The sequence below is a fragment of the Nycticebus coucang genome, chromosome 6, assembly GCF_027406575.1.
Source record: "Nycticebus coucang isolate mNycCou1 chromosome 6, mNycCou1.pri, whole genome shotgun sequence".
NCBI lineage: Eukaryota > Metazoa > Chordata > Mammalia > Primates > Lorisidae > Nycticebus > Nycticebus coucang.
Window position 1 is genome coordinate 67,592,752 of NC_069785.1, and position 20,766 is coordinate 67,613,517.

Below are 20,766 nucleotides of genomic sequence, written 5' to 3' on the forward strand. Positions count from 1 at the left end.
TATCTGTTATGGAAAACACAGGGAGGTTTCAGTTTAGGTCTACCTGCTCATCGCACAAAGATCCAATTGTTGGGTGTCTTGCTTGTTGGGAGAACAGGGGAAACTGCCTCAAATTCATCTGTTCAACTAAGAGAGATCGTAGACTTTTTTAAGGAGAGGCCACGTGCCTTGGGGCAGGTTGTGGTGCAATTAACAAGGGACTTAGTGCTTTGGCAGCAGGTTGGGGGAGGAAGGTTGGTCTTGGCCTCAGGAGGTTGGCCCAGGAGCCTTCAGAATCTCAACTCCTTTGTCTTGCAGAAAAGTCACCATTTCTGGGGAACAAGTCAAAAGGTCAAGAAGTAGTTCAGAGAGAAGTTGATAAAACATATATAGGGGTATTTGAAATTTGTTCAGATTCAGTTACAAGTCCAGCTGCTCTATAAATCAGGGCTGGAGGTAGAAAGCCACACTCAGCAGGTTACATTACATCTAAGGCAGCAGTCCCCAACTTTTTGACACCAGGGACCGGTTTCATGGAAGACAATTTTTCCATGGACTGAGGTAGGGGTGGGAGTGATGATTTCGGGGTGATTTAAGCACATTATGTTTATTGTGCGCTTTATTTCTATTTTTAGTACATTGTAATACATAATGAAATAATTATATAATTCCCCAGAATGCAGAATCAGTGGGAGCCTAGAGGTTCTTTTCCTGAAGCTAGATGGTCCCATTTTGGGGTGATGGGAAGTAATGATGCCTGAATGTTGCTTAATCCTCAGCTCCACCTCAGATCATCAGGCACTGGATTCTTATAACTAGCACGCAGATCCCTCACCTGCACAGTTTAAGGTAGGGCTAACACTCCTATGAGAATCTAATGCCCCTGCCCCAATCTGACAGGTGGCGGAGCTCAGGCAGTGAAGTGAGCAATGGGAAGTGACTGTAAATACAGATAAAGGTTTGCTGGCTTGCTGCACACCTCCTGCTGTATGGCCTGGTTCCTAACAGGCCATGGACCATGCAGCCCTTGTATTGGGAACCATGGATTTAAGGGACATTAGGAGACCCAGGGAGAGAAGTCACAGGTAAGAGAAATAGCCTAAGGAAATGGAATTTTCCCTGTTGCTGATGCAAGTCTACCCAGTAAACTCAGGGAATATCTCAAAATAGTCTTAAAGAGATCAAATCTTCAAATCTTTAGTTTGTTCCCCAATGCCCCCCAAGTAAAAATGCTGCACAATGTTAACAAAGCTGTATGTTGTCAATGAAGGGGAAGAGTAGTTAATAAAATAGCTAAAGTTGCAGTCATTTCTTTTTTTTTTTTTCTTTTTTTGAGACAGAGCCTCACTATGTCACCCTTGGTAGAGCGCTGTGGCATCACAGCTCACAGCAACCTCCAGCTCCTAGGCTTAGGCAATTCTCTTGCCTCAGCCTCCCAAGTAGCTGGGACTACAGGCACCCACCACAACACTTAGCTATTTTTTTTGTTGTAGTTGTCATAATTGTTTTGGCAGGCACGGGCTGAGTTTGAACCCGCCAGCCCAGATGTACATGGCTAGCGCCCTAACCAAGGAGCTATAGGCACCAAGCCCGCAGTCATTTCTTTATTCTCAGACACATGCGTTCTTACCTAAAAACATTTTGTTTGTTTGTTTTAGGATAGAGGCTCCCTCTGTCTCCCTGTATAGAATGCCATGGCATAACTGTAGTTCACAGCAACCTCAAATTCTCAAATTCCTGGGCTAAAGCAATCCTCTCACCTTAGCCTCCTGAGTAGCTGGGACTACAAGTGCCCACCATACCTGGTTAACTTTTTTCTGTTTTTTTTTTTTTTTTTTTATTTCGTCACCCTCAGTAGAGTGCTATGGCACCATAGTTCACAGCAACATCAAACGCTTGGGCTCAAGTGATCCTCTTGCTTCAGCTTCCCAAGTAGTTGGGACTACAGGTGCCCACCACAACGCCTGGCTATGTTTTTTTTTTTAGAACAGAGGTCTTGCTCTTGCTCAGGTGGTTGCCAGCTCCCGAGCTCAGGTGATCCACCTCGGCCTCCCAGATTACAGGCATGAGCCACTGTGCCTGACCCACCTTTTTCTATTTTTAGTTAAAACAGGGTGTTACTCTTGCTCAGGCTGCTCTCAAACTCCAGAACTCAAGAGATCCTCCTGCCTTACCTCCCAGAGTGCCAGGAATATAGGCGTGAGCATGTGACCTGAAAGCACTTCTTGATGCTGAAATCAGGTTTGCACATACGGAGTGATAAAGTAGATACATATCTTTTTATACTCAAACCACCTAGCTACTTCCTAGGCAGCCACTAGCTAGCACTACAGCTTTGTTCTCTCACCTTTTACCCTCACATGGCATTCACACAGAAGAGGCGTGCTAGAAATGACTGCATGTAACTGATGTATTCCATAGTTTTTAACCAGCTGCTCAATAGGAAGCTTCCTTATTCATCAGCCCGAGAATTTGGGAAAAGCTGGTGAATCAAAAAGAGAAATTTGAGCTACCCTAAGTTAGTGTTATGTAAGCAAAGTGCTACTGTGAATCTAATATTATATACCCTCTGTAGTATATTTTTGCCCATATCTAAGGACTGTCAATAAAATTACTTCTAGGGAGGCACCTGTGGCTCAAAGGAGTAGGGCGCCGGCCACATATGCCGGAGGTGGAGGGTTCAAACCTAGCCCCGGCCAAAAACTGCAAAAAAATAAGTAAATAAATAATAAATTAAATAAAAGTTGATATTAAAAATAAATAAATAATTTTAAAAATTACTTCTAAGAAGATTTTCCCTAGAATTATAATAATTTTTTTTTATTGTTGAGAATTATAATAATTTTGTTAGTTGGAGGTGTCTGGGGTATCCACCTTATATTTTACCAGGCAGATTATAAAACCCCAGAGATTCCTTCCCTCTGTGGATAATGATCATCTAAGTCTGTGTGTAAGAGCTTTGGAAAGGCTCGTTTGCTTATGTTCTACTCTCCTTCGGGGAATGCCAATTGCCTCCACTCTGATATAGTTGACTCCGTAATAAATTAAAGCAGAGCTACCCAGTCTTGTCATCAACACGTGATTTCTGCTCTCTCCTCACATTTGTTCAGAGGTCCTTGTATATAAATCAGATATTATGGCTTCGGGAAAAAATATCAAAAGAAAACTTTACAGCCTTGATGGTAAGGATTGTACCAGGTACTCTTTTTTTAAAAACAGTTTTATTGAGATATAATTCTCGTACCATATGATCCACCCATTTAAAGTATACTAGTCAATGGATTTTAGTATATTCACGGACCTGTGCATCAATCACCACAATTTTAGGACATTTGCATTACTCCCCAAATAAATAAATCCCACCCCTCTTTGGCACTCCCCCCCACTCCCCCATTCCCCTTAGCCCTAGGCAACCACTAATTTACATTCTGTTTCTAATCTACAATTACACTTGCTTATTCTGGACATTTCATATAAATAGAACTATACCATATGCGGTCTTTTGTCACTGGCTTCTTTCATTTATATAATAGGATTTTTTTAAATTTTTTTTTTTTTGACAGGATTCTGCTCCATGATCTAGGCTGGAGTGCAGTTATGAAATCCATCATAGCTCACTGTAGCCTCATCTTCCCAAGCTCAAGGGATCCTCTCCATCCTCTCACTTCAGCCTCCTGAGTAGCTGGAACTACGGGAGTGTGCCACCACACCCAGCTAATTTTCTTTATTATTTTGTGGAGATAGGGGTGGGTGGGTTGAGGAGGTCTCACTATTTTCCCCAGGCTGGTCTCAAACTCCTGGCCTCAAGTGATCCTCCTACCTCAACCTCTCAAGGTGCTGAGATGACAGGTGTGAACCACCCACGTCCAGCCTCTAATTACCTTTTTTTTTTTTGTACAGAGTTTCACTTTATTGCCCTCAGTAGAGTGCTGTGGCGTCACACGGCTCACAGCAACCTCCAACTCCTGGGCTTAGGCAATTCTCCTGCCTCAGCCTCCCGAGTAGCTGGGACTACAGGCGACCGCCACAGCGCCCGGCTATTTTTTCGTTGCAGTTCAGCTTGGGCTGGGTTTGAACCCGCCACCCTAGGTATATGGGGCCGGCGCCCTGCTCACTGAGCCACAGGCGCCGCCCAACCATTTATCAAATATTCTTAATTAAAAAAATCTCTTCTAACAAGGATTGACCATTCATCAAAAGTGAATTTCTAACTGAAACTACTGTAAAGTCTTTCCCCTTACAGCAAGGCTGTAATAAAACTTTGATTGAATAATGATAACTAAACTTTCTGAAATGTTTTGATCAACACTGGGGCCAACCATATCCCACTTAAGTACCCCAGAAGAATGCTCACTTGCCTGTGAAAGGTGAGAGCAAGGCAATGGAGACAAATTAACACCCGGTGGCTACTTGCCATTCTGACTTTCCTCAAACACATTATTGAGTGATTCATCTTCAAAATGAAACTACTCAGACTGCTGTATATGAGAACCATTAAACTTTAAGTACCTCACATAGTGAAAAGGAAAGCCTGATAGACTTTGATTTTTATTCTACTCTTGGACTCAGATTTGACAGGGGACTGAAGGGGAGCTTTGGTTGTACTATAACCAGAGGGAAGAGGTCAAAGATGTAGAAAGAATTAAAGATTATAAATAAAGGTCAACAACCTAGAAAGTCTAAAATGCTATAGATAAGACTAAAGGGAGGAAGGTGGTGGTTGCAAATTGTTTTTACTTGGAGACACTATATAGTGTACTTTGTTTCATTGTTTCATACTGGTTTCTGCCTGAATGTCCTATACTTTGCAAATATTCTGAAATGCTTCCAGCAAAATTTGTGTCTATCGAAAAAGCATTTGAGGGCGGAGCCTGTGGTTCAAGGAGTAGGGCGCCGGTCCCATATGCTGGAGGTGGCGAGTTCAAACCCAGCCCCAGCCAAAAACCACAAAAAAAAAAAAAAAAAAGAAAAGAAAAGAAAAAGCATTTGATCACTGAGATTATCTTTCTTCAGCATAAATATGGCTTCCCTTTGGACACCCAAAGCTCGTCTCAGCCTCCCTGTTACAGATGAAAGCATCAAGTCAGTGCTTAAACAGCAAAAATTCTGAACTCAATTGCTCTTACTAATTTCACTATTGGTTTTTCCTTCTTTGGGTTTAACATAAAAATTAGCCCCTAGAGGCCCAGCGTGGTGGCTCATACCTATCATTCTGGCACTCTGGGAGGATGAGGCAGGTGGATCGCCTGAGCTCAGGAGCTCAAGACCAACCTAAGCAAGAGTGACACCCCGTCTCTATTAAAAATACAAAAACTTGGCAGGCGTGGTGGTGCACACCTGTAGTCCCAACTACTTGGGAGACTGAGGCAAGGGGATTATTGCTAGAGCCCAGGAGTTCGAGGTTGCTATGAGCTATGATACCATGGGACTCTACCCAGGGTGACAGATGGGAAGCTGAGGCAAAAGGATTGGTTGAGCCCAACAGTTTGAGGTTGCTGTGAGCTCTGATGATGCTACAGCAGTCTACCCAGGGCTACAGAGTTAGACTCTGTCTCAGACAAACCAATAAACAAAAAATTAGCCCCTAGAAGAAATGTGTAGCTCTGTTAGTACTGTCATTTAACCATTCCTCTGATCCTTGATATTTAGAGTTTTTAAAAAAAAACTATTTTAAGACCTACTATGAAACTAATTTAGGGTTTGCACATGAAAGCTATAACCCAGTTACAACCTAAGAATAGGGGGAAAGGGAGGGGAGGGAGGGGGGAGGTGGGTAGAGGGAAGAGGATTGGTGGGATTAAACCAGTGGTGCATCTTACAAGGGTATATGTGAAACTTGGTAAACGGTCTGTAAAGCTAGTGAATGATGCCCCATGATCATATCAATGTACACAGCTATGATTTAATAAAAAAAAAAAAAGAACAAAAAAACTATTTTAAACAATGTTGTTGTGAACATTCTTATACCTACATCTCTGCTCCTGTATGTCATCATTTCCTTACATCATCACATTCAGGTTTCATTTTATTTACCATGAAGTTTTCTCTACTGAGAAGACAATGTGTTGCTATTGGAGACTTGGAAGGACAATTATTCAAACTGAATAATATTAAACTGGCTTCTAAGTGGCAGTGATGCTTGTGAGAATGAGGTTAAGAACAGACTGCTAGCCAAGGGCCTGTCCACCTGGCGTCAGCTGACAAGGGATGGCCACTCCAAAGAGCAGAAGGGCCTGCCTGGAAATACAAAGCAATTTCTACTACCTCGACGCCTTTGCTGACTGTCATCTTCAGAGTGTGGAGGCAAGAGGCTCAGAAGCAGGAAGATGCTTGCTGCCCTTAGGCCCTGGAGCCCAGAGGCAAGACCCTACTTCCTGCATCTTAATCCTGGGCTGAGAGTCAAGTCTCCCTGACCCTCCACCTGTGGGGTCAGATCCCCGGACAGCTCAGCAGGTATTCTCTACTCTCCCCTGTCCATCATTCTTTACAAAAAGTGTTCTCCTTCATTCTGGTGTTTTATCCTACCTAATAGAAGCTAACTTATTGGCTCCAGGGAAAAGTCTCACAAGTTCAAAGGAATTGGGCTTTGTAATTCATTACACAGCTGGTCTCTCCTGACAATTTTTCTTTCTTCCTCTCTCTCTCTTTCTCTTTTTCGCTTTCTCTCTCTCTTTGTTTCCTTCTTTCTTTTTTTTCTTTCTTTCATGGGGTCTCACTCTTTCACCTTAGCTAGAGTGCCGTGTTCATAGCTCACTATAACTGCTAACTTCTGGGTTCAAGCAATCTGCATCTCAGCCTCCCAAGTACTTGAGACTAAGGCATGTGCCATCATGTTTAGCTAATTTTTTTTGAGATAGAGTCTCACTTTGTTGCCCCTGGTAGAGTGCTGTGGTGTCACAGCTCACAGCAACCTCTAACTCTTGGGCTTAAGCAATTCTCTTGTTGGGCAGTGCCTGTGGCTCAAGGAGTAGGGTGCCGGTCCCATATGCCGGAGGTGGTGGGTTCAAACCCAGCCCCGGCCAAAAACCACAAAAAAAACACAAAAAAAACCCAAAAAGCAATTCTCTTGCCTCAGCCTCCCAAGTAGCTGGAACTACAGGCGCCCGCCACAACACCCTACTATTTTTAGAGACACGGTCCCCCTCTTGCTCAGGCAGGTCTCGAACTCCTGAGCTCAAGCAATGCACCCCTCCCAGAGTGCTAAGATTACAGGCGTGAGCACTGTGAGCCACTGTGCCTGGTCTGAGGATTCCCCTTTCAAAAGGAAGAAGAGAAGAGTGTATTCTGGAAAGAAATTAGGAGGCTGTGCTACAGTCTAGCCACAGCCACCAGTCTACGACAGTTACCCAATCCTGTGGGTCATGACCTGTGAAGATCGCCAGCTTGGCAATAGAGTAAGTTGTCTGGTTAGCCCACCTGGCTGCTCCCGCTATGGCTCTGTGAGAATAATTCCCTTGTCCATAATTGTCCAAGTTGTCTAGATTTACTCTCTGGCAGGCTCTTTGTCCATTATACTGCATGGCCATATATTTTAGGCTTTTTTCCCTTTTTCCTTTTTTCAGTCTGGAACTTATACACAGTGGCAGGAGCAGCCACCAGCCATCTTGGGACCATGAAGGAATCTCAGACACCTCAGCCCTGATTTCCTCGATCTTATGACATCAATGACTGGCTACTTCTGAAATTCTTGAGAAAATAAACTGTTATGTGTTTAAACCACTGGGATTGGGTCTTTGTTACCCAAAGCCAAACACAATTTTTTTTTTTGAGACAGTCTCAAGCTGTCGCCCTGGGTAGAGTACCGTGATGTCATAGCTCACAGCAACTTTTATCTCTGGCTCAAGCGATCCTCTTGCCTCAGTTTTCTATTTTTAGTAGAGACAAGGGTCTCGATTTTTGCTCAGGCTGGTCTTGAACTCAAGCAATCCACCTGCCTTGGCTCTCAGATTGCAGACATGAGCCACTGCACCTGGCCCCAAAACACAATTCTTAATGACACAGAAAGCTTCCCTGAGAAGATGATGTTCAAGCTGGGACTAGAAGGATTATGAAGTGGTAGATATTAGAATAGCTGGAGAAAGCCAAAAGCCCTTTCCACTCCACTTCCCTGCGGATGGCCTCCCATCTTCAAAGCAAGGAGATAAGGGACAGGAGAAGTCAGGAAGGGAGATTTCAAGGGAGGATTGATTAGTCCAGAAGTGACATTTGTTTGTTTGATTTTTAGAGGCAGAGTTCTCTGTTACTCAGCCTGGAATACAGTGGTGTGAAGCTCACTGCAGCCTCAACCTCCTAGGCTCATGCAATCTTCCTGTCTCAGTCCCCCAAGCAGCTTAGACTACAGACACGAGACATGATACCTGACTAATTTTTTAAATTTTCTGTAGAGAGGAGTTGTGCTATGTTGTCCAGGTTGGTCTTGAACTCCTGGCCTCAAGAAATTCTCCCGCCTTGTCCTCCCTGGGATTATAGGTGTAAGCTACTGCACCTGACCCAGAAGCGATATTTGAAGCTATAAGGAAGGGAGGACTTGGCGATGTGCTCTCATCTCTATGTGTATATTTCCTTCATGGTACTTGTCACCCAGAAGTTGTAATGACATGATCCTTGGTATGAAAACCTGTCTGTTTCCCCACCAGACTGCAATCTAGCATAATGCCTGGTACAGAGCAACCATGGAATAATAGTTACTAGATAGGCTATTGCAGAGAGAGAGAGAGTAGGAGGAAAAGCAAAGAAACAGAGGCAGAAGAATGGAAAACGTGGAGTAGGGCAGGCTCCTTCCTTATAAAGGGGACACAATCCCACTTGAGCCCCACAATACTTCTCTAAGGCAGACAAGGAGGACTATGATCAAGTGGTAGCTTCAGAGACACCCTTTAGAGTGGCTGTCCAGTTCACAGCCTTTCTTTCTTGGCTGCCCAGTGGACATGAGATTTCATTTGGCCAACCATGGTATCTTCCTCCCAACCCCCAGCCATGACAATTGATCCAAAACTTGGGTATAGCATCCAGGTTAGGACAATTAAAGTCCTTTCTCCAGGAATTTTCAAACCTGAGGCAAGAAAAGAAACTCCTTCCCTTCCAGCTGTAAGAGTGTGAGCCTGAGTTTCCTACAGCCTGATCCAGCTTCCTGGAGATGGCCAGCTTGGGTGATGAGCCTGCTACCCAGAGAGAAGCAATGAGAGAAACAGAAAGCACCATGGATCTTCAAATCCCTGGTTCCAGCCATCCCTAAGGTCAGCTCCACCCTGCCCTTCCTAGTTATATGAGCCAATAAATTCCTTTCATGTAGAAGAGAGTTAGTGTTGAGTTCCGCCCCCCAATGGATCAGCTACCTTCCTCTCCAACATTCACCCTGAACTGAGCACTTCTCACTATCTCCACTGCCACAGCCTGGCACAAACCACTAGTATCTCTTGCCTGGATGAATGTAACAGCTTCCCCACGGTCTCCTGCCTCTCTCCACCCCCAGTCCAAGTGATCTTAAACAAATGTCAATGAGATCACGTCACTTCCCTGCCTAAAATCTTCCAGCGGCTTCTCATCACGTTTAGGGGAAAATACAAAGTACTCATTCTGTTTTACAAGGCCCTCCATGGCCTGCTCCTGCCTACTTTCCAATTGCATCCCACACCACTTCCCCTCTTCCCAATGCTTCAGTGGCCTCGGCCTCATCTGTGTTCCCAAACACACGGAGCTTCTTGTTTCTTCAGTGACTTTGCACCTGACGCTCCAAGTCTTTGCATGGTCAACCCCTCATTACTCAGTTGTTAGCATAGTGACATAGAAATCATGGCTCCACAGCCCCTCCTTTTCTGTATCATTATGTTGTTTAAATTATTCATAGAAATTATTACTAGTTGTAATTATCTGAACTATGTTTTTGTTTACTGTTTTGTTGGCTGTCTATCTTCCTTGGAGTTTGAGCTTCAGGAGTAGGGTACTCAGCTAGCTTTTTTTTTTTTTTTGACACAGGGTCTCACTCTGTCACCCTGGTTAGAACGCCATGGCGTAATAGCTCACAGCAACCTCAAACTCTTGCCTCAGCCTCCTGAGTAGCTAAGACTACCGGCACCTTCAACAACTGGCTAGTTTTGGTTAGTTTTTCTATTTTTGGTAGAGATGGGGGTTTCACTCTTGCTTAGGCTGATCTCAAACTCCTGAGCTCAGGCAATCTACCTGCTTTGGCCTTTCAGAGTGCAAGGATTACAGGTGTGAGCCATTATTTTTGGTCCCCTCAGCTGTCTTGTTTACTATGAATGAATGAATGCATTACAAAATGAGAAAGGGCTTGAGTTACAGGCAGTCCCTCGATTCCCTATTGCTCTCCTCTCCTCTGCACCACACTGTTGACCCGTGCTTAACTCGCAGAGGAACTTGGACTTGACATGCAACCTTACTTAGCCTGTCTCTTCATTTGTGAAATGGAAACATCAGGCCAGGTACAGTGGTTCATGCCTGTAATCCTAGCACTCTTGGAGACCCAGGCAGGTGGATTGCTTGAGCTCATGAGTTCAAGACCATTTTGAGCAAGAGTGAGACCCGTCTCTACAAAAGTAGAAAAACTAGGCATTGTGGCGAGTAGTCACCTACTTGTAAAACTGAGGCAACAGGATCTCTTGAGCCCAAGAGCTTGAGCTTGCTGTGAGCTGTGACACCATAGTACTCTACTGAGGGTGACAAAGTGAGACTCTGTCTCAAACAACTACAAAAATGAGAACACCATTCTTTACTGAGCCAAGAGCGACAGTTTGAGATGTAAGGAGGGAGGGAGTGGAAAAGTCCACAGACTATCAGAATTGAATGGGGCTGGCCTGGTTGGGGAAGCACCTCGATCTGGCCTGCTTCCTTCTCTCTGGGTCACTGGTGCTCATGCTCACACAGTGTCCCTACCCCCACTTTCACAGGCCTTATTTTATAGCTCCTGTGAAAACCTTGCATGACGCCATGACCTTCACTATAAGAAAGCATGGGCTATAAAAGGCCATCCTTGGCTCCCTACTCTGTAGTTAAATATTGATAATATTGTGAAATAGAGGTCTGGAGTCACACCATACATCCCTCCTGCCCCCACAGTGGTGGGACTCTCAGACCTCTCCAAGCACATCTCCCTGTCCATCCAAAGGATCTGACTTTTCTCTCTCCTTGATACCAGCACATAAGAAGGAAACCACTGGGCTCCTGGTTCTTGCAGTTTGTGAAAGTCAGGTGGAACCTATTTGCCCTCTGAGGCCACTCATTCAAGAGGTCAGTCACCTGGGAGAGGCAGAGAAGGCTCCGGGCCTGGGCGTGTGCTAAGACAGAGCTGCGGGATGGGCTGAGCTGCCACCGGCTCAGCAGGCACTGCCCCCTCACTGATGCTGATAGCTGTGCCAGCTGAGGACAGCTCAGGTGCAAAGACCATCCTGTGTGGCTGTGAGGAAGAGGAAGAGGAAGACACAGAAATCAGTGCTGCTCCCAACAGCAGATCAAGGCAGCCCCTGGGAACCCCAGATCCAGGGTGAGTGTCCTAAACCTGCCAAGGGGATGAGTGGCCCAGAGTAGCCCATGGCAGATGGTTAAGCCCTGTTTAAAATGCAGGGATTTCCCAAAGGGGCTTAAGGAGACAAGCCAACTAAATGCAATATGAAGTCTTAAGTGGGAACAGGAAAAGGACACTAACAGAAAAACAAATGAAAGCCAAATAAAGCATAAAATTTAATAATAAAATGGGGCTGGGTGCAGTGGCTTATACCTGTAATCTGAGCACTCTAGAAGGCTGAGAAGGAAGGATCACTGGAACTCAGGAGTTCAAGACCAGCCTGAGCAAGAGTGAGACCCTGTCTCTACTAAAATATAGTAAAGTCTAGCCAGGCATTGTGGTGGGTGCCTGTAATTCCAGCTACTTGGGAAGCTGAGGCAAGAGGCTCCCTTGAGCCCAAGAGTTTGAGGTTTCTATGAGCTGTGACATTACATCATGCTAGCCAGGGTAACAGAGTGAGACTCTGTCTCAAAAAATATTCTGATAATAAAATAAAAATGCCAATATGATGTTCACTCCACAAGCAAACTCAATAAGTACTTTGATAAAGTGTGTTCTTTGTTTCTGTGGTCGCTAACACAGTTGGGGAGAGCTGATCTCAGTTCTGGATTTGTATCTGTCTTGTGATTTTGGGTTTTTGTTGGTTGGTGTATGCTTATTATAACAATATTATACATATTAAAACACATTCCACTGTATACACATATCTGATTAGTTCCATTAATTAAATATCCAGAATTAGAATTGTATTATTTACTGATTTTGAGAAAAGGTATAATTAAAATTAATACATATATTTTTAAATGCACATAAATATACAAAATATACATTTAAAACAAATGTAAGATATACATGTATTAAATAACGTAATTACATGTAGCATTTTCAGGAAGGTAGTGTGTATTCACAAGAAACTGTACAATGGGGCAGTGCCTGTGGCCCCATACTCCAGAGGTGGCGATTCAAACCCAGCCCTGGCCAAAAACCGCAAAAAAAAAAGAAACTGTACAATGCAGAAGTGTTCAAGGTGAATGCTCCAGCGCACTCCCCAGAGGCAGACAGAATTAGGTGTCTTGACCTCCACACTCTCTCCTCTGTAGGTACAGGGGAGCCTATCTAGGGAACAGGTGACTCTTACATTTGAGATTAGACAGAATGTCACAATCCTTCTTAGCACAGTGCTCCAGAGAGTCAAATGGAGCTGGAACACAAGATCATGTCTGTTAGTCATTCCTGTAACTCTGTCTTTTCATTGTTTTGTAGACAGATATAGATAGAAAGCTCCTTCAAATGAGGAAGTAGGTAGTGTGCATCTGAGTCCGTAAAAGTCTTAAAAGGGGTCTTTCTTTCTCCTGATTTCCATCTTGATGTATGAAAAGATTAAGTCAGTATTCTATTTATATCAAAATATTTTCCCTTAAAATCTAGCAGTGTTTTTTCAGAGCATTTAGTGCTGGAAAAAACTCTGATGTCAATCTAGTTATTTTGCTAATACTCTGGTTTTCTGTTTGGTATTTTGCCATTCGGTTTTGTTTTGTTTTTTGCAGTTTTTGGCCGGGGCAGGATTTGAACCCACCACCTCTGGCATATGGGGCCAGCACCCTACTCCTTTGAGCCACAGGCGCTGTCCTGTTTGCTTTTTTTTAGGCAGAGTCTTATTTTGTCGCCCTCGGCAGAGTGCCGTGGCATCGCAGCTCACAGCAACCTCCAACTTTTGGGCTTAAGCGATTCTCTTGCCTGAGCCTCCTGAGTAGCTGGGACTACAGGTGCCCACCACAACGCCCAGCTTTTGTTGTTGTTGTTGTTATTGTTGCAGTTGTCATTGCTGTTTTAGCTGGCCGGGGCCAGGTTTGAATGCACCATCCTCAGTATATGGGGCCAGAGCTCTACGAGCAATCAATATTAGGGAGCTTTCAGAATGCCAGGCTAATAAATGTCAAGTTTTACTTTTCATTTTTCTGATTACCAAGGAGTTTGAGCATTCCTTCATATGCTTGCTAATCGTTTGGGTTTCCTACTTTGTAAACTGCCCATTTATATCCTTTTGTCTATTTATCTACTAGGGTTCCTGCCTTTTTCTTGTTGTTTTGCAAGAATTCTTTGTATATTCTAGATATGATTCCCATCTTGGTTTTAAGCTTTGCAAACATCTTATCTCAATCAGAAATGTGTTTGCTATTTTATTCATGAATAGCTATCCTTAGTTTTAACGTATTCAAATTCTTAATTCTTTGTTGTTTTTGAATGGACTTTTATGACTTTAAGAAGTCCTACCCTGCATCTATTAACTTCATTTTTTTTTTTATTCACTTTGTATTTTTCTTCTTACATAAGACCTTTAATCCATGTGGTGTCTGTTTTTGCATGTGCCCTTCAGTAGCTCTGCTTCGGGTCTTTTCTCCATATGGTGAGCCAGTTTTCTCTACACCACCTACGAAACAATTCCTCCTTCCCCTATTAGTCAGTAGAGCTACCTTTATTGTATATCAAGTTTCCTTGTGTACATAGGTCTCTCTCAAATCTCCATTCTGATCCTTTTGTCTACTGGTTTAGTCTTGTGTCCAAATCACATTTTTTAATTCCTGTGTCTCGACATCTGGTAGGCAGGGCCGACCTCTCCTCTTTATCTTCCTCCACTCTCCCTAAGGTTGACTGAGCTATTTGAGGATTTTTTTTTTCTATATAAATGTTAGCATAAGTTCATCAAGGTCCTCCAGAAACGCATTTCAGTTAGGATTGCAGTGGATTTATAGATTGATTTGAGGATAATTGACATCTTAATTTATTCAAATCACTTTTTTCTTGTCTTAGAGTTTTGTTTTTTGTGTGTGTGTCTTAGAGTTTTAAATTTTTCTCCACAGAAGTGTGTTTTTATTCTTGGTTAAATTTAATCTAGATGCTATTGTGAATTTTGTGAATCATATCTAGTTTTTATTTTTATTTTTTTTATTTGAATCATATCTAGTTTTTATTTAATTTCCAGCCCACTAATAATATGAGATATGTTACTGATCTTGTTTATAGCAATTTCAATGCTTTTATTAATTTCAATAGTTTTTCTGGGTAAATGATCATCTGCAAATTATGAATTTTATCTTTTAAGAAAGAAGCTTTCTTCTTTTTCTTTCTCTATAGCACTTGCCAGGACCTCTAGGACATTTTTTTTTTTTTTTTTTTTTGAGACAGAGTCTTACTCTGTTGCCTTGCTATGGTTTTATAGCTCACAGCAGCCTCAAACTCTGGGGCTCAAGTGATCTTCTTGCCTCAGCCTCCCAAGTAGCTGGAACTACAGGTGCCCATCACAAGGCCCAAATAGTTTTTTCCACTTTTAGTAGAGACAGGGTCTCTGCTTTTGGTCAGACTGGTCTCAAACTCCCGACCTCAAGCAATCCACCTACCTCAGCTTCACAGAGTGCTAGGATTTTAGGCATGAGCCACCACACCCAGCCCCAATTGTTGTCTTGTTACTTAGCTTAAAGGAAATGTATCTATAGTTTCTCCATTTGACGTAGGATTTCTTTTTATTGCACATAAAAAATGTATCATCTTTGCCATTTTTTTTTTTTGTAGAGACAGAGTCTCACTGTACCGCCCTCGGGCAGAGGCCGTGGCGTCACACGGCTCACAGCAACCTCTAACTCTTGGGCTTACGCGATTCTCTTGCCTCAGCCTCCAGAGCAGCTGGGACTACAGGCGCCCGCCACAATGCCCGGCTATTTTTTTTTTTTTGTAGCAGTTTGGCCGGGGCTGGGTTTGAACCCGCCACCCTCGGCATATGGGGCCGGCGCCCTACTCACTGAGCCACAGGTGCCACCCATCTTTGCCATTTTTAAGCATATGTCTTAGCATTAAGTACATCCACATTGTTGTACAACCATAGCCACCATCCATTTATAGAACTCTTTCCATCTTATAAAATTCAACTGTATACCTATTAATCAACATGATGATGATTAATCATCATCATCCCCTCTCCCTGCTGCAAGATATGTTTACTTTTCATTTCTTTTTTAAATTTTCTTTTTGAGGCAGGCTCTGTCACCCAGGCTGGAGTACAGTGATCTGATCATAGCTCATTGTAACCTTGAACTCCTGGACTGAAGGGATCCTCCTGGCTCAACTTCCTTAGTATACCACACCTATCTATCTATTTATTTGTGATAAGGTCATTACTTCTTGGCCTTTATGATATCAATATAATTCACATGTAGTATTTGTGACAGGGTCTCACACTGTTGTCCCAGTTAGAGTGAAATAGCATCATTATAGCTCAATACAACCTCAAATTCTTGGGATCAAGCAGTCCTCCTATCTCAGCCCTCCAAGTATCAAGAACTACAGGCATGTGCCAGTATGCCAAGCTAATTTTTAAAATTTTCTATGGAGACAGGGTCTTGCTGTGTTGCCCAGGCTGGTCTTGAACTTCTGGTCAAGAACTTCAAATAATCCTTCCACCTCTATCTCCAAAAATGTTGGGGTTACAGCCATCGGCTACCACATCCAGACTCTCATCAGATTTTTATATATTACCTTTATCATATATTAACAAGTTCCTTCTCTTCCTAGTTTACTGAGTTTTTATCATGCTTATTAATCATATGATTTTTCTCCTTTTGCCTGGGACTGTGGTGAATTATATTGATATAGTTTCTAATGTTAAACTGTCCTTTCATTCCTGGCATGAAACTTACTTCATAATGATGTATTATTTTCTTAATATATTGGTGAATATAATTAGCTAAATTTTTTTTTAGGACTTTTGTGCCTATTTGCATAAGTGAATGGGCCTGTTTTCTTTCCTTGTTTTGTTGTCATCTAGTTTCGAGATCAATGTTAAATGCTCTTTATCTGTTTTGGCAGATAACTTGTTTAAAGTAAGAATTAATAACTTTCAAATTAATAACTTTCATAATTAAAGCCGTTCAGACCTGGGTTTTACTTTTGGAGAGGAGGTCTTGAACCATGATTTCAATTTCTTTATTATTTATTAGTCTCCAAGTTTATTGTTTCTTCCTTGTACAATTTTGGTATTTTATGTTTTTCTGGGAATTTATCCACTTCATCTAGTTTGCCAAGTTCATTAGCACATAACTCAAAATATACTCCTTTCTAAAATCTCTGGTATCATTTTGTTTCTGTAATTTTTTTTTTGGCATCTTCCCTTTGTCTGGATAAATCTCATCAGAAATTCATTGTATTAATATATTTTTTAAGATGGCTTTTGGTGTTGTTCATCTTATACACTTTTCCCCTCTACTTCATTGCTTTCTGCCTCTGTGGTTACTTCCCCTTGTGTTCATCAGAGGAGGCAGTGATCCAGAGGGGAGAAGTTTGCCTAAACACATTTACCCAGAGGCAGAACCAGCTCCTTGGCTCTCAGCCTAAGGCCCAACCTCTCATGTCTACAGACTTCATAGGAAGAGCCCAAAGCAGTAAGGAGCACCAGGTGCCGTGCCTTGGCCCTGGGCTTAGGCATAGACCTGTGCTTTGCAGTATAATAACCATTAGACATGGGGCTGAGATATACAACATGTGTGAAATTTATACCCAATTTCAAAATCTTGATACAAAAACTATGAAATACCTCAATAATTTTTATATTGAATACACGTTAACATGATAAAATTTTGGATAAAGTGGCTTGTGTTGTCAAAATTAATTTCACCTGTATCTTTTTGTTTTTTAAAATATGGATACAAGACATTTTTCTAAGTAGTAATAGTACAGGTAGTACAAGAATGTGTCACACTACGCGGATGTTTTGAGGTTGACTGAGATTTGGCTTATTTGTAGGGGTGGAAACAGCCTCAAATTAAGGAGAGGATTTAGCCAGGGACCATCAGTTCATATTCTTCCTTTGCAAACAACAAAAACCAACTCTGATAACTTGTCCAGAAAAAGTTCTCAGGTGGCTGCTGAATAGGACAGCACTGACCACCAGGGCCTGGGGAAAGAAAGGGACTGGCTCCACCAGGGGCGAACTGCTGCCTTTCTCTGGCCATTTGCCTCCTTTTACGGCTCAGAGTCGCAAGCGTGTCAATCCCCAGGAAAGAGAAGTGATAGGCTCAGCCTTTGGCACGTGCGGGAGACAGAGGCCTGTGATTGGCTATCGCATGAGCCTCAAAGGCGTTGGGTGGGACAGTTGCTAAGGAAACCAACCAAGCTAAGGGCAGAGCAGGGTGGGCACTGGACACAGGTGCAAATCTGAGTTGACCTCTGCAAGGGTCCCCCAGCCCGCCACTGCCTCAGTCTTCCTCACTCCTAGATCAGTGCTCTTCCATGCACGTGATGGATTTTAATAAAGATTTAAGTCACTCTTGCTTCTATAGTCTCTGCCCCTCCTCAGCCCACCTGCTCCTGCATTGGGGCTATTTTGGTCCTACCAGCCAGAGGAGATCCGGGTTTGGGCATTGAAAGGAGGTCAGCTGGGGTGGGCTATATCTAGTCATGCTCTTTGCTTTGTTGGCAGGGGTCTTTTAGGAGGTCAGGAAGGCTGCTGGAGCTAAGGGCTCTGAGGACGTCGTGTCCAGAACATACCCCAACCAGGAGTCGGGACATGCAGCATCGCGAGGGGGCTACTGGAGCTCCAGCAGGGACTGTGGTATCCCAGGAGCTGCTGGAAGAGATGCTTTGGTTTTATCGTGTAGAAGATGGTAAATGGTGGGAGACTGATGGTGAGGGTGGGAGTGCTTCTCAACACAGAGCAGTTTGTCTGAAGCCCCCAAACTGTCATCTCTTCCATTCAGGCATCACATTTCCTCCAAGATGGGAACTGAGGCTGAGCACCTCAGCTCCCAGAGGGGTGTGGCCACTCATTTAATCGTCACAATTACTTACTAAGCTCCTACTGTGTGCCAGGCCTATTCTCAGCACTGGGTTGACAGTAAACACAATAAAACACAAACTCTCTCTCCGTGTGGAGCATGCATTCTAGTGGAAGAGATAGGAAATAAACAAGATAAACAGCTAAATGGGTGTTGATAAGTAATAATAAAAAAAGATAAGTAACAAGAGAATAGGAAGTGTGCAGCAAGGGTAGGGAATGTGGTCAAGGAAAGCCTCACTAAGGTGACATGTTAGGAAGTGAAGGAATTAGTCATGCAGATTATGTGGGGGAAGGACATTCCTAGCAGAGGGAAGAGCAAATGCAGAAGCCTTGGAGCTGCATCCTGCTTAATCTCAGAAGTGTGGACAAATCACAGATATCCAAATTCAGATCAGCCACTTTATGCATCATCTGTGGGCAGTTGCTAAATCCAGTTTAACTGCCGCTCTTTCCTGCTCCCTCCCTTCCTCCTTCCCTCTTCCTTCCTGCTTTTCCTCATACTGCACAGGCCCAACCCCTGGCAGAAGTGAAGCTGATAAACTTGATCTTGGCTCACCTTGCCCCCCGCCCCTCCCCTCCCCCTCCTTTCCCACTGTTATTTAACTGCAGTCCTGTCTCCAGCATTAGCTTAAGGCTTCTCTAGAGCACAGATTGTGTCTCCCTACGTCCACCTGTTAGACTGGGTATCCCCAGAGGCAAGGGGCTTATCTTTGATATGGGCCTACATAGTGAGGGATAACTGATACTGTTAGCTGGGGCTGAGCCCAAGACCGAACTATTAGTGGCCCTAAAAGGCACCTTGCCCCTCCTCAAGGCTCTGTCCTGTGTGTCTCTCTCCAGCATCTCCTTGGAATTATTCCATGCTTGCCCTGGCAGCTGTGGTGTTTGTAATAAGCATTGCCCTCTTGAGAAGGAGCATCCAGGCAAACAGGTGAGGAGCTGGTCTGGGGCTCTGCCTGCTCAAAGGAAAATCTAGGGAGGGGTCATTTAGGGGCTATCCACCCTTTGTGACAGCAAAATGTAGACTTCAGGGTCCTTTGAGAACCTAAGGGTGTTAAAAAAAAAAATAAAACCCAGCAACTATCCCTGATTATCATCCCTGGCTCTGGCCGGTAAGCAGGCATGACCTGGAAGGGACCTTGCGGGTGGCACCTGTGGTCAAGTGGGTAGGGCGCCGGCCCCATATGCTGGAGGTGGTGGGTTCAAACCCAGCCCCGGCCAAAAAAAAAAAAAGAAGGGACCTTGCCTCTCTCACCTGGTCAGGAAGCATCCCACTCAGCAAGGTCAACTCAGAGACCAAGTAGCTGCCAGCAAGAGCAGACCTGCTCCTCTATGGCCCACACAGATTCTCTGGACAATCAGCTTACTGTGGCTGTGTCCCTCTACTGTGACCAGGAAGTCTAGAGATACTCTGAGTAACACCAACTTGGAGAGTGGATAGATTTGCAGAAGTTAACGGCAGGAATCCGAGGTTGCAGAAATGGGCGATGGGAGCCAGTGAAGGTGGGGGGTGGTGATGCATACGTGATGGGTTTTAGAAACATGACTGGTGCCATGTGTAGGCTGGTTTAGAGAAGGAGGCACCTAGAGACAGGGAGAATAGTTAGAGATTTCCTGAAGTCCTGTGAAGGACAGGTGTGGAGTGACAAGGACTTATACCAGGTAGGATGAGCATCCTGAAGCCATAGATGGTGTGGTTTGGTGAAAAGACATGGGACTCAGAGGCAAGAGACTTAAGTGCACGTCCCAGGTATGTGCTGCTTTAGCATCTGACCCATATTTCCTCACCTGTAAGGGGAGGCGCTAGTAATAGCTGAGCTCACAGTGGCAGTAAGGATTCCTTACTGAGGTGACACCCATACAAGTGTGAGCCGTTTTCCGCCAAAGGAATATCCAACCATTGCTGCTTGTCCCCCAGCAGCTCCCAAGCTGTGGGTAGGATTTTCCTTTCCAACTCTAAGCCATCTGGGAGATTCAGTCCTGCCCCAGCCACTCAGGCCTTCTGATCAACACTGTTCCTTCTCTTCCCAGAAAGCAAAAGATGCAGCCACCAGAAAAAGAAACTCCAGAAGTCCTATATTTGGATGAAGCCAGAATCAAGGATCACAATAGACTAACCAACCTTAGTGAGAGTTTGCTTTCAGAAAAATCAAACTTGGCTAAGGTGGAAAATGAGTTAAAAGACAGAGAAGTCCCATTGGCTCTCCTTCCACATGCATCAGAGTCTGAGATCTATTGAGAGTTCAGAGCACCATTCCCCCCAAGCCAGGTACATGATCTGAGCTCAGCTTAGTAGCCTGAAACCTTAGGTTTTACAGCCTGTTTTTTTTTTTTAATTAGCAGATACAATAAATCAATTGTAAGCAAACTAAAATTCTATTATTTTTTTCTTGTACTTTTTTTTTTTTTTTAATTTGGCCGGGGCTGGGTTTGAACCCGC

The 20,766-nt window shown here is 43.7% G+C and overlaps 1 protein-coding gene across 1 annotated transcript; it reads left to right on the top strand.

The window, feature by feature from the left end:
- The first annotated feature begins 11,099 nt into the window (after positions 1-11,099).
- On the top strand, positions 11,100-20,729 carry SLC51B (solute carrier family 51 subunit beta). Its single transcript, XM_053593238.1, has 4 exons — positions 11,100-11,479; positions 17,970-18,153; positions 19,167-19,257; positions 20,358-20,729. The coding sequence occupies exons 2-4, from the start codon at positions 18,057-18,059 to the stop codon at positions 20,563-20,565; spliced, it is 396 nt and encodes a 131-aa protein (XP_053449213.1). The 5' UTR covers positions 11,100-11,479; positions 17,970-18,056; the 3' UTR covers positions 20,566-20,729.
- Positions 20,730-20,766: the final 37 nt, after the last annotated feature.

What these genes read in the sequence shown, in the direction of transcription:
- SLC51B (XM_053593238.1), top strand. Translation starts at nt 18,057, where the DNA reads ATGCAGCATCGCGAGGGGGCTACTGGAGCTCCAGCAGGGACTGTGGTA. An exon ending in GTTTTATCGTGTAGAAGATG is followed by an intron (nt 18,154 to 19,166) that starts GTAAATGGTGGG and finishes GTCTCTCTCCAG; the next exon opens with CATCTCCTTGGAATTATTCC. An exon ending in AGGAGCATCCAGGCAAACAG is followed by an intron (nt 19,258 to 20,357) that starts GTGAGGAGCTGG and finishes TTCTCTTCCCAG; the next exon opens with AAAGCAAAAGATGCAGCCAC.